This window comes from Symphalangus syndactylus, chromosome 20 (genome assembly GCF_028878055.3).
Source record: "Symphalangus syndactylus isolate Jambi chromosome 20, NHGRI_mSymSyn1-v2.1_pri, whole genome shotgun sequence".
In the NCBI taxonomy this organism is placed as follows: domain Eukaryota; kingdom Metazoa; phylum Chordata; class Mammalia; order Primates; family Hylobatidae; genus Symphalangus; species Symphalangus syndactylus.
In genome coordinates, this window is record NC_072442.2 from 34734055 (window position 1) to 34750905 (window position 16851).

Here is a 16851-nt window from a genome sequence, read left to right on the forward strand (position 1 = left end):
CTTCTATGTAGTTGAAAAGGCATACAGACAGCCTGTTGATACTTCATGTTTCCTACACACGGTGATATGGCCGGTTCATCCAGAGACACTGAAATTTAGTTCAAAACACTGCCTTAGAGTATTCCTGATTTTATTGATTCCACCAATGATCCACTCGGAAAATCAAACCTGAGTACACAGACATTGGGGAAGATATTAAAATATCGGACCAAGTAGGTTCATCACGAGTGACAAAGTTATTCCCAACTCTACTTGGACATACTCTGCTGTATCTTTATGATGCAATTGAGTAATTTTTCTTTACAGAATAAAGACCTGAGACTTACGACGGAATCACCCTGAACCTTCCCAGCACAGCTCACAGATATCTGTGGTTCCATTTCAGTGTGTTTCCCTCTGCCATGTGCCCCCTGAATCACAGAGTGAAAGCCAAATTTTCGAAAAGACCCCATTGTTCTGCTCTAATATCGAATGCAGAATAACATGTACTCTTTCTTCCTGGAGCCAAATAAACCCCCATACAATATAGTTGTATTTCCTCATACCCTCAGCTTTTGCTGCTAAAATAGGACTTATGGTACGTAGCATCTGCCTTTGGGTACTACGGAAATTTCTAAATTTTACCAAGAATTGGGAAATTCCGTTTCATACCTCCATATTCTGGCCTTCTTCAGCTTTCCTTTCCTTTAACCAACTTTCTTGCCTGGGCGTACCACAAGTTAGACCGGTGTGTCTTAGAGACACAAGGAGGGTACAGGTTCTTGGCAGAACTGATGGAGAAGGGAGGGCTCCCTCAGAAATGAAAGTGCTTGAGCTCCCAAAGGAAGTAAGGTCCTAGAGACTCATTATCTCCCAGTCTTAACATGGCTCTCAGCTCATTCCTTTTCCATAGCATGGAGCAGTCTTGGAAGCTGTATTCTGGCAGATGTGGCAGCTCTGGCCCTTTCAGAACACTAGAGGAAAAGAGAACCTGGCCCAAGCAGCCTGCGGTCTAGACAGGCATCAGCAGAGGGCAGGGCTGATGGCGACTCCACACACAAGCTTAGAACGTTTCTCTTGCCCCTCATAGAACTCAATACATTGAGTGGGGTCTGAGTAAATCTGAACTGCTGAAGACAGAAACAAGTACACATCAAGGTCTCAGAGGTCAGCTCAAGAGCAGGAACACAGCGTTGTTCTCTCAGAGAGGAAAACTGGATTAGTTGAGAGGGTTCAGTGTCCCTACGCATTTTTTTTTTTGTTTTTTCCTGTAAGTTATGGGATACTAGGGCAAAACGTGCAGGTTTCTTACCAAGGTATACATGTGCCATAGCGGTTTGCTGCACCAATCCACCCACCATCTAGGCTTTAAGCCCCACATGCCTTGGGTGTTTGTCCTAATGCTCTCCTTTCCCTGGCCCCCCACCCCGTGACAGGCCACGGAGAGTCACGTTCCACTTTCTCTGTCCATGTGTTCTCATTGATCAACTCCCACTTTTGAGTGAGAAGATGTGGTGTTTGCTTTTCCGTTCCTGTGTTAGTTTGCTGAGAATGATGGTCCCCAGGGTCGTCCATGTCACCGCAAAGAAGACGAACTCATTCCTTTTTATGCTGCCTAGTATTCCCGGGTGTATATACCACACATATTCTTTATCCAGTCTATCACTGATGGGCATTTGGGTTGGTTCCAGGTCCTTTGCTCTTGCAAACTGTGCCGCAGTGAGCATATCTGTGCATGTGTCCTTGTAATTGGATGAATTATAACCCTTTGGCTATATACCCGGTAATGAGATAGCTGGGTCCAATGGTATTTCTGGTTCTAGATGCTTGAGGAATCGCCACACGGACTTCCACAATGGTTGAACTGATTTACACTCTCACAGACGTTGTAAAAGTGTTTCTGTATCTTCACAGCCTTGCCAGCATCTGTTGTTTCCTGACTTTTTAATAATCGCATACGAAATCTTCTCAATATGTAATATCACATAGCCACAGCTCTCAAGAAAGAAATCTGTAGACAGTGTTATCTTTTCAGGAGAAAGCTTTGACTGCTTTCATGGCTGGTTGTATTACACGTTTACGACAATGAGGTTTTTCCTGGAGCTTCACTACAAGTCGTAAAGTCTTTCTCATAATGTACCTATGGAGACTACCTAGAAAAATGTGGTCTCTGACTGGTGCTGGTAAGGTGGTGACAAGATATCTAACAAATAAAGTGACCGTACTTGACTATTTTCCAAAGTTTACTCTTTCGGGGTCAGCTTAAGAACCTCACTGCCCGCCTTTGCCCTCACAAGTAATTAGCATGTGCCTAAATAAAGTTGAAGCCAGCTAGCTCCACTATTCCAAGCAGATACTGTCTAGGGTCTTGTCTCTGGAAGTATAAAGTACAGAGCTTACAAGTACAGCTACGCGAAAAGTTGTACCCAAGCTAGAAAGGCTTAAATGATCAATTGATGGATTTGTGTTTCCTCTGGAAGGGGGTACAAAGCAGAGCGCTAATACACATATATAGGGTAGAAGAGTTCAGGGCTTTTATGGACGGCACACAGCTAGGTGTCTTCAAAGAGGTGCACCAGGGAAGCCTCACTGGGCTCCCGTAGGGCGTCAATGGCCGCCCTCTGGAAGCGCACGTCCCGGATGATGTGCTGCCCGATCTTGCGCATCGGGCGCTGGAAGGGCAGCTTGAGGAGGTGAAGCTGCGTGGACTTCTGGTACTTTCTGATTTTGCGCACTGCCAGGCCTGTAGCGGTGAGGCTTCTTGATCCCTCCTGTAGGCGGCGCCCTCTTGCCGGCGGCTGCAGTGGCCAGGGTCTTCGTGGCGCCTGCCAGGCTGTGGCTTTGCCTGGCCACAATGGTGAAACCTCCTCTCTACTTTAAAGAATACAAATTTCTCCTGGCGTGGTGGCGCGCACAGTTGCTCCAAGCTACTCTGGAGGCTGAGTCAGGAGAGTTGCTTGGGCCCAGGAGGCAGAGGCTGCAGTGAGCTGCCATCAGGCCACTGCAATCCAGTCTGGGGGACAGAGGGAGACTCTGTCTCGAAAATAAATAAATAATATGCAATACAATACAATACAACAGCAGAACATAGAAATCATATTTTCATATTCCCCACACCCAGCCCAGTCTATTTCAGAGTATGTGATAAACCACTTGTTTCCCTATGAGTTAGAGATTTTTTTCTCAGACGTTTAAGTTTTCTAATGTGCAACTTCATAAAAGGTCTCATTTTTACCCTCATTGTTTTCTTTATTGTTGTGAAATGTGAACTTTGCGATTCTGTGAGGAATCCAGAATTCTGAAATGCCCCCGGCATTTCCCGCCCCGCCCTCCCCAGAGCCTAGCCCTGCCTCTGCCCCTCCCTTGGGTGCGGACGGAACCTCGAATTGAGGAGCCCGCCCAAAGCCCTGATTAGATTAGGATTACCCTGAAACAATAGCTGTTAAGGGCTGGGTCTAATTCAATCGTCTGTGCTCTTTATTTGGGACTGAACCTCCCTGAGATTCCATTCCCCTGTGGGTGATTCCTCAGCCCTGGAGGTGCAGACCCAGGGAGCTGCACGGCCCAGACCTGGGCAACACCTGTAAGAGCTCAGAGCATCCTCCCGGCAGCTGGCAGAACAAACAAGTGGGCCTGGGTTTCACATACCTGAGGAATTGGATTCTGCCACGAACTCGAATCAGATCGACGCCAGATTCTTCTCAGGTGAAGGCAACGACCCCACAGACAGACCCATCCTGGAGGTCCCTCGTGTGACTCTGAGCAGGAGGCAGTCACTTGGCCTAGTAGAACTTCTGAGCTGTGAGCCGGGGTTTGTTTTCAATATCCAAAATTGGTGAGAATTTCTTCTGCATTCATCTAAAACTAATAAACTCTCCATCCACAGGTTTCTCCATATTGTGGAAGTGAGATAAAGCAGTGTGTGTGTTTGTGTGTGGGAAGGGGAGGCAGGGAGCTGTGTCCACTTGTGACTAATCTATGGCTCGCCAGAAACATAGCAGCCAAAATCTTTGAAAGTTTCTGGGCTGTGGGTCGGCGGGCCAGTGGGATGGCAGACGAGGAAGAAGACCCCACCTTTGAGGAAGGAAATGAAGAAATTGGAGGAGGTGCAGAAGGTGGACAGGGTAAAAGAAAGAGACTTTTTTCTAAAGAATTGCGATGTATGATGTATGGCTTTGGGGATGACCAGAATCCTTATACTGAGTCAGTGGATATTCTTGAAGATCTTGTCATAAAGTATATCACTGAAATGACTCACAAGGCAATGTCAATTGGAAGACAAGGTCGAGTACAAGTTGAAGATATCATCTTCTTGATTCGAAAGGACCCAAGGAAGTTTGCCAGGGTGAAAGACTTGCTTACTATGAATGAAGAATTGAAACGAGCTAGAAAAGCATTCGATGAAGCAAATTACGCATCTTGACACTTTTTGTAGATTCTGAAAATTACCATCTGGGGAAACCAGATATCATAATTGTATATTTTCTAAAGTAAGGTTCTGATATCTAGCCGTGTAAATGAAAGATGGAGAAACAGAGAGTTTTCAGCCTTTCTTTTTATGCTTTTGATTTTAGAGTGATATTGGTGCATGTCGTTGCCTGCCTTTGTATTACCATACTTTAATCACTTACCGGGTTTTAATGACCACGCATAAGTCAAAGTACCTTGCAAACCGTGTCGTTCCTTCTGACTTTTGACTATCTGAAGGATAAAGTCGTATTTGCGTGTTAGGTATGTTTACGCCCTTGTAACCTTGTGAGCTATACTGTAGCTTTTTACTTTTTCTTTTTCTTTTTTTTTTTTTTTTTCAGAGGGAGTCTCGCTGTGTCGCCAGGCTGGGGTGCAGGGGCGTGATCTCGGCTGACTGCGGGCTCCGCCTCCCGGGTTCGGGTGATTCTCCTTCCTGGGCCTCTCGGGTTCCTGGGAAGTGCAGGCGCCTGCCACCATGCCTGGCTAACTTTTCGTATTTTTGGTGGTGACGGGGTTTCGCCATGTTGGCCAGGATGGTTTCGATCTCTGAACCTCGTGATCCGCCTGCCTCGGCCTCCCACGGTGCTGGGACTGCAGGCGCCAGCCACCGAGCCTGGCCTACTGTAGCTATTTAATATGTGAAATCGAAATGGCATTTCTGACTTGACAGCTGAGGCTTGTACTTCATGTATTCTGAAGTTTTTAGACAACAACTAGTTTACTGTCTAGTTCATTATTAAAGAGAATGAACTAGGCCGGGCGTGGTGGCTCGTGCCTGTAATCCCAGCACTTTGGGAGGCCGAGGCGGGCGGATCACGAAGTCAGGAGTTCGAGACCATCCTGGCTAACACGGTGAAACCCCGTCTCTACTAAAAATACAAAAAATTAGCCGGGCGCAGTGGCGGGTGACCGTAGTCCCAGCTACTCGGGAGGCTGAGGCCGGAGAATGGCGTCTACGCGGGAGGAGGGGCTTGCGGTGAGCCGAGATCGCTGCACTGCCCTCCAGCCTGGTCGGCAGAGCGAGACGCCGTCTCCACACAAACAAGCAAACAAAAAAACAGAAAGCAAGTTTCACATTGCTTTCACAATACTTAATGCTGTGTTGGAAGGCTTTTTGATTTAAAATCACTTTGGATTGATAACATCCTGTTAAAGTTTTAGGAGAACACGTTTTCCCGGATCAAATTCAAGCTTCTTAAAATAAATGCTTTCAGTAGCAGGAATGGCATTGCTTAAAAAGCTGACGGCAGGGTAAGCGTTTGCGTTAGTGTTTTATTAACATATTTGTAAGTACTTGTTCGTCGTGGAAATGTGTCCTTGCCTAAAACCATAGGTGGCTGTGGAAACCATGTTTGTAGTTCGGAATACCCAGGTTTTGTGTGTATTTGCTGTATGCGTAAAATTATTCTTGCCCTTAGTTTAAAGTAAGGATTACAGTTGGATTGAAGTCGATCACTGAATGTTATTGTTTATGAGACTTAACATTTTGAGTGCCGCTTAATAAACATGATCTGTAAATCAAAAAAAAAAAAAAAACAAGAAAAAGGATGGTTCTCAAAATCTCACTTCGGATCCATAATCAAACCACCCCAGCTGTAACTTCTGCTGCTACAGCTGCTGTCACGGAGCAGACCTGAGTCTCACCCATGGAGACAGGCAGGCAAACAGTTGTGTCTGCTGAGATGTTCGCCACGCCCCAAGGTCTGAAGGGCAGCAACAAGGACGGGCTCCCTGAGGACCTAGATGGGAACTTGGAAGAACCCAGGGGTCAGGAAGGTGAGCTCAGCAGTCAGGATGTCACGGACCTCACAGAAGGCGACAGTGAAGCCTCAGCCTCAGCTCCTCCTGCAGCCAAAGGACGGAAAAGAGATACCAAAGGAAAGAAGGAGAGGAAGCCCACCGTGGATGCGGAGGAGGCTCAGAGGATGGCAACCCTGCTGTCTGCCATGTCTGAGGAGCAGCTGGCCCGCTACGAAGTGTGTCGCCGGTCAGCTTTCCCAAAAGCACGCATTGCAGGTCTGATGCATTCTATCACTGGCGGATCGGAGCCTGAGAACGTGGCCATTGCCATGGCTGGAATAGCCAAGGTCTTCGTCGGAGAGGTGCTGGAAGAGGCCCTGGACGTGTGTGAGATGTGGGGAGAAAAGCCCCCACTGCAGCCCAAGCATTTAAGGGAGGCTGCTCGCAGGTTAAAGCCCAAGGGCCTCTTCCCCAACAGCAACTACCAAAAAATCATGTTCTAGGCCCAAGGCCAGAGGGAAGGGTCTGTTTGTGCAGGCATAAGTACTGCATTCGTCTTTCAGTGACAGGACTGCGTTTGCTGGAGCTTCTGCATCTCAGTCTACCCTGGATTTACCCACCATCTTAGTGTCTTGAGACGTCAAGCTGCCCTTACCTGGATGAAGACAGCAGATTGTTTGGTAGTAGCCTTGGCTAAATGTTTGGGCCTCCGAGGTCATGTTGAGGCCTTTTTGTATGTCTTTCTAGTTGGAAGAATAAAGGTGCCTGGGCCTTGAGCATCCTGTGGACAGGAAGCTGCATTCAGAGAGGGAAGCCCTTTCCAGGACATTTGTACGGTTCCTTGCTGAAGCCTGCTGTTGCCGTGTCTTTGCTGGAATGCTTATGTCTGGGTTTCAGTAAGTGAAGGCGCCAGAAATGTTTCCCGAATGTTGTCCTGGGTAATTTTCATGCCCTTATGTATTTTTGTGAGTCATCACAAAAACAGTTAAACTCTTTTCCAAACTGCAGAAATAAAAATTACATCACAAAGCTTTTTTTTTTCTCTCAGTTGACCCTTCTCCTATTCCTGCCTACTGTGCTTTACGTCAGCAAGTGATCCTTTACTGTTTTAGAATGTAATATAGTATAGATGCATCGTAAAAGACGAGAGAGCATCCAATTCCAAAATCACCTTTCCTCACGCCGCCATTTGTAGCGAACTTCTATGTAGTTGAAAAGGCATACAGACAGCCTGTTGATACTTCATGTTTGCTACACACGGTGATATGGCCGGTTCATCCAGAGACACTGAAATTTAGTTCAAAACACTGCCTTAGAGTATTCCTGATTTTATTGATTCCACCGATGATCCACTCGGAAAATCAAACCTGAGTACACAGACATGGGGGAAGATATTAAAATATCGGACCAAGTAGGTTCATCACGAGTGACAAAGTTATTCCCAACTCTACTTGGACATACTCTGCTGTATCTTTATGATGCAATTGAGTAATTTTTCTTTACAGAATAAAGACCTGAGACTTACGACGGAATCACCCTGAACCTTCCCAGCACAGCTCACAGATATCCGTGGTTCCATTTCAGTGTGTTTCCCTCTGCCATGTGCCCCCTGAATCACAGAGTGAAAGCCAAATTTTCGAAAAGACCCCATTGTTCTGCTCTAATATTGAATGCAGAATAACATGTACTCTTTCTTCCTGGAGCCAAATAAACCCCCATACAATATAGTTGTATTTCCTCATACCCTCAGCTTTTGCTGCTAAAATAGGACTTATGGTACGTAGCATCTGCCTTTGGGTATTACGGAAATTTCTAAATTTTACCAAGAATTGGGAAATTCCGTTTCATACCTCCATATTCTGGCCTTCTTCAGCTTTCCTTTCCTTTAACCAACTTTCTTGCCTGGGCGTACCACAAGTTAGACCGGTGTGTCTTAGAGACACAAGGAGGGTACAGGTTCTTGGCGGAACTGATGGAGATGGGAGGGCTCCCTCAGAAATGAAAGTGCTTGAGCTCCCAAAGGAAGTAAGGTCCTAGAGACTCATTATCTCCCAGTCTTAACATGGCTCTCAGCTCATTCCTTTTCCATAGCATGGAGCAGTCTTGGAAGCTGTATTCTGGCAGATGTGGCAGCTCTGGCCCTTTCAGAACACTAGAGGAAAAGAGAACCTGGCCCAAGCAGCCTGCGGTCTAGACAGGCATCAGCAGAGGGCAGTGCTGATGGCGACTCCACACACAAGCTTAGAACGTTTCTCTTGCCCCTCATAGAACTCAATACATTGAGTGGGGTCTGAGTAAATCTGAACTGCTGAAGACAGAAACAAGTTCACATCAAGGTCTCAGAGGTCAGCTCAAGAGCAGGAACACAGCGTTGTTCTCTCAGAGAGGAAAACTGGATTAGTTGAGAGGGTTCAGTGTCCCTACGCATTCTTTTTGTTTTTTCCTGTAAGTTATGGGATACTAGTGCAGTACGTGCAGGTTTCTTACCAAGGTATACATGTGGCATAGCGGTTTGCTGCACCAATCCACCCACCATCTAGGCTTTAAGCCCCACATGCCTTGGGTGTTTGTCCTAATGCTCTCCTTTCCCTGGCCCCCCACCCCGTGACAGGCCACGGAGTGTCACGTTCCACTTTCTCTGTCCATATGTTCTCATTGATCAACTCCCAATTTTGAGTGAGAAGATGTGGTGTTTGCTTTTCCGTTCCTGTGTTAGTTTGCTGAGAATGATGGTCCCCAGGGTCGTCCATGTCACCGCAAAGAAGACGAACTCATTCCTTTTTATGCTGCCTAGTATTCCCTGGTGTATATACCACACATATTCTTTATCCAGTCTATCACTGATGGGCATTTGGGTTGGTTCCAGGTCCTTTGCTCTTGCAAACTGTGCCGCAGTGAGCATATCTGTGTATGTGTCCTTGTAATTGGATGAATTATAACCCTTTGGCTATATACTCGGTAATGAGATAGCTGGGTCCAATGGTATTTCTGGTTCTAGATGCTTGAGGAATCGCCACACGGACTTCCACAATGGTTGAACTGATTTACACTCTCACAGACGTTGTAAAAGTGTTTCTGTATCTTCACAGCCTTGCCAGCATCTGTTGTTTCCTGACTTTTTAATAATCGCATACGAAATCTTCTCAATATGTAATATCACATAGCCACAGCTCTCAAGAAAGAAATCTGTAGACAGTGTTATCTTTTCAGGAGAAAGCTTTGACTGCTTTCATGGCTGGTTGTATTACACGTTTACGACAATGAGGTTTTTCCTGGAGCTTCATTACAAGTCGTAAAGTCTTTCTCATAATGTACCTATGGAGACTACCTAGAAAAATGTGGTCTCTGACTGGTGCTGGTTAGGTGGTGACAAGGTATCTAACAAATAAAGTGACCGTACTTGACTATTTTCCAAAGTTTACTATTTCGGGGTCAGCTTAAGAACCTCACTGCCCGCCTTTGCCCTCACAAGTAATTAGCATGTGCCTAAATAAAGTTGAAGCCAGCTAGCTCCACTATTCCAAGCAGATACTGTCTAGGGTCTAGTCTCTGGAAGTATAAAGTACAGAGCTTACAAGTACAACTACGCGAAATGTTGTACCCAAGCTAGAAAGGCTTAAATGATCAATTGATGGATTTGTGTTTCCTCTGGAAGGGGGTACAAAGCAGAGCGCTAATACACATATATAGGGTAGAAGAGTTCAGGGCTTTTATGGACGGCACACAGCTAGGTGTCTTCAAAGAGGTGCACCAGGGAAGCCTCACTGGGCTCCCGTAGGGCGTCAATGGCCGCCCTCTGGAAGCGCACGTCCAGGATGATGTGCTGCCCGATCTTGCGCATCGGGCGCTGGAAGGGCAGCTTGAGGAGGTGAATCTGCGTGGACTTCTGGTACTTTCTGATTTTGCGCACTGCCAGGCCTGTAGCGGTGAGGCTTCTTGATCCCTCCTGTAGGCGGCGCCCTCTTGCCGGCGGCTGCAGTGGCCAAGGTCTTCGTGGCGCCTGCCAGGCTGTGGCTTTGCCTGGCCACAATGGTGAAACCTCCTCTCTACTTTAAAGGATACAAATTTCTCCTGGCGTGGTGGCGCGCACAGTTGCTCCAAGCTACTCTGGAGGCTGAGTCAGGAGAGTTGCTTGGGCCCAGGAGGCAGAGGCTGCAGTGAGCTGCCATCAGGCCACTGCAATCCAGTCTGGGGGACAGAGGGAGACTCTGTCTCGAAAATAAATAAATAATATGCAATACAATACAATACAACAGCATAACATAGAAATCATATTTTCATATTCCCCACACCCAGCCCAGTCTATTTCAGAGTATGTGATAAACCACTTGTTTCCCTATGAGTTAGAGATTTTTTTCTCAGACGTTTAAGTTTTCTAATGTGCAACTTCATAAAAGGTCTCATTTTACCCTCATTGTTTTCTTTATTGTTGTGAAATGTGAACTTTGCGATTCTGTGAGGAATCCAGAATTCTGAAATGCCCCCGGCATTTCCCGCCCCGCCCCCCCCAGAGCCTAGCCCTGCCTCTGCCCCTCCCTTGGGTGCGGACGGAACCTCGAATTGAGGAGCCCGCCCAAAGCCCTGATTAGATTAGGATTACCCTGAAACAATAGCTGTTAAGGGCTGGGTCTAATTCAATCGTCTGTGCTCTTTATATGGGACTGAACCTCCCTGAGATTCCATTCCCCTGTGGGTGATTCCTCAGCCCTGGAGGTGCAGACCCAGGGAGCTGCACGGCCCAGACCTGGGCAACACCTGTAAGAGCTCAGAGCATCCTCCCGGCAGCTGGCAGAACAAACAAGTGGGCCTGGGTTTCACATACCTGAGGAATTGGATTCTGCCACGAACTCGAATCAGATCGACGCCAGATTCTTCTCAGGTGAAGGCAACGACCACACAGACAGACCCATCCTGGAGGTCCCTCGTGTGACTCTGAGCAGGAGGCAGTCACTTGGCCTAGTAGAACTTCTGAGCTGTGAGCCGGGGTTTGTTTTCAATATCCAAAATTGGTGAGAATTTCTTCTGCATTCATCTAAAACTAATAAACTCTCCATCCACAGGTTTCTCCATATTGTGGAAGTGAGATAAAGCAGTGTGTGTGTTTGTGTGTGGGAAGGGGAGGCAGGGAGCTGTGTCCACTTGTGACTAATCTATGGCTCGCCAGAAACATAGCAGCCAAAATCTTTGAAAGTTTCTGGGCTGTGGGTCGGCGGGCCAGTGGGATGGCAGACGAGGAAGAAGACCCCACCTTTGAGGAAGGAAATGAAGAAATTGGAGGAGGTGCAGAAGGTGGACAGGGTAAAAGAAAGAGACTTTTTTCTAAAGAATTGCGATGTATGATGCATGGCTTTGGGGATGACCAGAATCCTTATACTGAGTCAGTGGATATTCTTGAAGATCTTGTCATAAAGTATATCACTGAAATGACTCACAAGGCAATGTCAATTGGAAGACAAGGTCGAGTACAAGTTGAAGATATCATCTTCTTGATTCGAAAGGACCCAAGGAAGTTTGCCAGGGTGAAAGACTTGCTTACTATGAATGAAGAATTGAAACGAGCTAGAAAAGCATTCGATGAAGCAAATTATGCATCTTGACACTTTTTGTAGATTCTGAAAATTACCATCTGGGGAAACCAGATATCATAATTGTATATTTTCTAAAGTAAGGTTCTGATATCTAGCCGTGTAAATGAAAGATGGAGAAACAGAGAGTTTTCAGCCTTTCTTTTTATGCTTTTGATTTTAGAGTGATATTGGTGCATGTCGTTGCCTGCCTTTGTATTACCATACTTTAATCACTTACCGGGTTTTAATGACCACGCATAAGTCAAAGTACCTTGCAAACCGTGTCGTTCCTTCTGACTTTTGACTATCTGAAGGATAAAGTCGTATTTGCGTGTTAGGTATGTTTACGCCCTTGTAACCTTGTGAGCTATACTGTAGCTTTTTTCTTTTTCTTTTTCTTTTTTTTTTTTTTTTCAGACGGAGTCTCGCTGTGTCGCCAGGCTGGGGTGCAGGGGCGTGATCTCGGCTCACTGCGGGCTCCGCCTCCCGGGTTCGGGTGATTCTCCTTCCTGGGCCTCTCGGGTTCCTGGGAAGTGCAGGCGCCTGCCACCATGCCTGGCTAACTTTTCGTATTTTTGGTGGTGACGGGGTTTCGCCATGTTGGCCAGGATGGTTTCGATCTCTGAACCTCGTGATCCGCCTGCCTCGGCCTCCCACGGTGCTGGGACTGCAGGCGCCAGCCACCGAGCCTGGCCTACTGTAGCTATTTAATATGTGAAATCGAAATGGCATTTCTGACTTGACAGCTGAGGCTTGTACTTCATGTATTCTGAAGTTTTTGGACAACAACTAGTTTACTGTCTAGTTCATTATTAGAGAGAATGAACTAGGCCGGGCGTGGTGGCTCGTGCCTGTAATCCCAGCACTTTGGGAGGCCGAGGCGGGCGGATCACGAAGTCAGGAGATCGAGACCATCCTGGCTAACACGGTGAAACCCCGTCTCTACTAAAAATACAAAAAATTAGCCGGGCGCAGTGGCGGGTGACCGTAGTCCCAGCTACTCGGGAGGCTGAGGCCGGAGAATGGCGTCTACGCGGGAGGAGGGGCTTGCGGTGAGCCGAGATCGCTGCACTGCACTCCAGCCTGGTCGGCAGAGCGAGACGCCGTCTCCACACAAACAAGCAAACAAAAAATCAGAAAGCCAGTTTCACATTGCTTTCACAATACTTAATGCTGTGTTGGAAGGCTTTTTGATTTAAAATCACTTTGGATTGATAACATCCTGTTAAAGTTTTAGGAGAACACGTTTTCCCGGATCAAATTCAAGCTTCTTAAAATAAATGCTTTCAGTAGCAGGAATGGCATTGCTTAAAAAGCTGACGGCAGGGTAAGCGTTTGCGTTAGTGTTTTATTAACATATTTGTAAGTACTTGTTCGTCGTGGAAATGTGTCCTTGCCTAAAACCATAGGTGGCTGTGGAAACCATGTTTGTAGTTCGGAATACCCAGGTTTTGTGTGTATTTGCTGTATGCGTAAAATTATTCTTGCCCTTAGTTTAAAGTAAGGATTACAGTTGGATTGAAGTCGATCACTGAATGTTATTGTTTATGAGACTTAATATTTTCAGTGCCGCTTAATAAACATGATCTGTAAATCAAAAAAAAAAAAACAAGAAAAAGGATGGTTCTCAAAATCTCACTTCGGATCCATAATCAAACCACCCCAGCTGTAACTTCTGCTGCTACAGCTGCTGTCACGGAGCAGACCTGAGTCTCACCCATGGAGACAGGCAGGCAAACAGTTGTGTCTGCTGAGATGTTCGCCACGCCCCAAGGTCTGAAGGGCAGCAACAAGGACGGGCTCCCTGAGGACCTAGATGGGAACTTGGAAGAACCCAGGGGTCAGGAAGGTGAGCTCAGCAGTCAGGATGTCACGGACCTCACAGAAGGCGACAGTGAAGCCTCAGCCTCAGCTCCTCCTGCAGCCAAAGGACGGAAAAGAGATACCAAAGGAAAGAAGGAGAGGAAGCCCACCGTGGATGCGGAGGAGGCTCAGAGGATGGCAACCCTGCTGTCTGCCATGTCTGAGGAGCAGCTGGCCCGCTACGAAGTGTGTCGCCGGTCAGCTTTCCCAAAAGCACGCATTGCAGGTCTGATGCATTCTATCACTGGCGGATCGGAGCCTGAGAACGTGGCCATTGCCATGGCTGGAATAGCCAAGGTCTTCGTCGGAGAGGTGCTGGAAGAGGCCCTGGACGTGTGTGAGATGTGGGGAGAAAAGCCCCCACTGCAGCCCAAGCATTTAAGGGAGGCTGCTCGCAGGTTAAAGCCCAAGGGCCTCTTCCCCAACAGCAACTACCAAAAAATCATGTTCTAGGCCCAAGGCCAGAGGGAAGGGTCTGTTTGTGCAGGCATAAGTACTGCATTCGTCTTTCAGTGACAGGACTGCGTTTGCTGGAGCTTCTGCATCTCAGTCTACCCTGGATTTACCCACCATCTTAGTGTCTTGAGACGTCAAGCTGCCCTTACCTGGATGAAGACAGCAGATTGTTTGGTAGTAGCCTTGGCTAAATGTTTGGGCCTCCGAGGTCATGTTGAGGCCTTTTTGTATGTCTTTCTAGTTGGAAGAATAAAGGTGCCTGGGCCTTGAGCATCCTGTGGACAGGAAGCTGCATTCAGAGAGGGAAGCCCTTTCCAGGACATTTGTACGGTTCCTTGCTGAAGCCTGCTGTTGCCGTGTCTTTGCTGGAATGCTTATGTCTGGGTTTCAGTAAGTGAAGGCGCCAGAAATGTTTCCCGAATGTTGTCCTGGGTAATTTTCATGCCCTTATGTATTTTTGTGAGTCATCACAAAAACAGTTAAACTCTTTTCCAAACTGCAGAAATAAAAATTACATCACAAAGCTTTTTTTTTTCTCTCAGTTGACCCTTCTCCTATTCCTGCCTACTGTGCTTTACGTCAGCAAGTGATCCTTTACTGTTTTAGAATGTAATATAGTATAGATGCATCGTAAAAGACGAGAGAGCATCCAATTCCAAAATCACCTTTCCTCACGCCGCCATTTGTAGCGAACTTCTATGTAGTTGAAAAGGCATACAGACAGCCTGTTGATACTTCATGTTTGCTACACACGGTGATATGGCCGGTTCATCCAGAGACACTGAAATTTAGTTCAAAACACTGCCTTAGAGTATTCCTGATTTTATTGATTCCACCGATGATCCACTCGGAAAATCAAACCTGAGTACACAGACATGGGGGAAGATATTAAAATATCGGACCAAGTAGGTTCATCACGAGTGACAAAGTTATTCCCAACTCTACTTGGACATACTCTGCTGTATCTTTATGATGCAATTGAGTAATTTTTCTTTACAGAATAAAGACCTGAGACTTACGACGGAATCACCCTGAACCTTCCCAGCACAGCTCACAGATATCCGTGGTTCCATTTCAGTGTGTTTCCCTCTGCCATGTGCCCCCTGAATCACAGAGTGAAAGCCAAATTTTCGAAAAGACCCCATTGTTCTGCTCTAATATTGAATGCAGAATAACATGTACTCTTTCTTCCTGGAGCCAAATAAACCCCCATACAATATAGTTGTATTTCCTCATACCCTCAGCTTTTGCTGCTAAAATAGGACTTATGGTACGTAGCATCTGCCTTTGGGTATTACGGAAATTTCTAAATTTTACCAAGAATTGGGAAATTCCGTTTCATACCTCCATATTCTGGCCTTCTTCAGCTTTCCTTTCCTTTAACCAACTTTCTTGCCTGGGCGTACCACAAGTTAGACCGGTGTGTCTTAGAGACACAAGGAGGGTACAGGTTCTTGGCAGAACTCATGGAGATGGGAGGGCTCCCTCAGAAATGAAAGTGCTTGAGCTCCCAAAGGAAGTAAGGTCCTAGAGACTCATTATCTCCCAGTCTTAACATGGCTCTCAGCTCATTCCTTTTCCATAGCATGGAGCAGTCTTGGAAGCTGTATTCTGGCAGATGTGGCAGCTCTGGCCCTTTCAGAACACTAGAGGAAAAGAGAACCTGGCCCAAGCAGCCTGCGGTCTAGACAGGCATCAGCAGAGGGCAGTGCTGATGGCGACTCCACACACAAGCTTAGAACGTTTCTCTTGCCCCTCATAGAACTCAATACATTGAGTGGGGTCTGAGTAAATCTGAACTGCTGAAGACAGAAACAAGTTCACATCAAGGTCTCAGAGGTCAGCTCAAGAGCAGGAACACAGCGTTGTTCTCTCAGAGAGGAAAACTGGATTAGTTGAGAGGGTTCAGTGTCCCTACGCATTTTTTTTTGTTTTTTCCTGTAAGTTATGGGATACTAGTGCAGTACGTGCAGGTTTCTTACCAAGGTATACATGTGCCATAGCGGTTTGCTGCACCAATCCACCCACCATCTAGGCTTTAAGCCCCACATGCCTTGGGTGTTTGTCCTAATGCTCTCCTTTCCCTGGCCCCCCACCCCGTGACAGGCCACGGAGAGTCACGTTCCACTTTCTCTGTCCATGTGTTCTCATTGATCAACTCCCACTTTTGAGTGAGAAGATGTGGTGTTTGCTTTTCCGTTCCTGTGTTAGTTTGCTGAGAATGATGGTCCCCAGGGTCGTCCATGTCACCGCAAAGAAGACGAACTCATTCTTTTTTATGCTGCCTAGTATTCCCTGGTGTATATACCACACATATTCTTTATCCAGTCTATCACTGATGGGCATTTGGGTTGGTTCCAGGTCCTTTGCTCTTGCAAACTGTGCCGCAGTGAGCATATCTGTGCATGTGTCCTTGTAATTGGATGAATTATAACCCTTTGGCTATATACCCGGTAATGAGATAGCTGGGTCCAATGGTATTTCTGGTTCTAGATGCTTGAGGAATCGCCACACGGACTTCCACAATGGTTGAACTGATTTACACTCTCACAGACGTTGTAAAAGTGTTTCTGTATCTTCACAGCCTTGCCAGCATCTGTTGTTTCCTGACTTTTTAATAATCGCATACGAAATCTTCTCAATATGTAATATCACATAGCCACAGCTCTCAAGAAAGAAATCTGTAGACAGTGTTATCTTTTCAGGAGAAAGCTTTGACTGCTTTCATGGCTGGTTGTATTACACGTTTACGACAATGAGGTTTTTCCTGGAGCTT

The 16851-nt window shown here is 46.6% G+C and overlaps 3 protein-coding genes across 3 annotated transcripts; all 3 read left to right on the forward strand.

Moving 5' to 3' along the window:
* Positions 1-4027: 4027 nt before the first annotated feature.
* On the forward strand, positions 4028-4402 carry LOC134735349 (transcription initiation factor TFIID subunit 13-like). The gene has a single exon (XM_063629817.1). The coding sequence runs from the start codon at positions 4028-4030 to the stop codon at positions 4400-4402; it is 375 nt and encodes a 124-aa protein (XP_063485887.1).
* Positions 4403-6095: 1693 nt separating this feature from the next.
* On the forward strand, positions 6096-6692 carry LOC134735350 (TATA-box binding protein associated factor 11 like protein 2-like). The gene has a single exon (XM_063629818.1). The coding sequence runs from the start codon at positions 6096-6098 to the stop codon at positions 6690-6692; it is 597 nt and encodes a 198-aa protein (XP_063485888.1).
* Positions 6693-13475: 6783 nt separating this feature from the next.
* Positions 13476-14072, forward strand: LOC134735351 (TATA-box binding protein associated factor 11 like protein 2-like). Its single transcript, XM_063629819.1, has one exon. The coding sequence runs from the start codon at positions 13476-13478 to the stop codon at positions 14070-14072; it is 597 nt and encodes a 198-aa protein (XP_063485889.1).
* The last annotated feature ends 2779 nt before the right edge of the window (positions 14073-16851 follow it).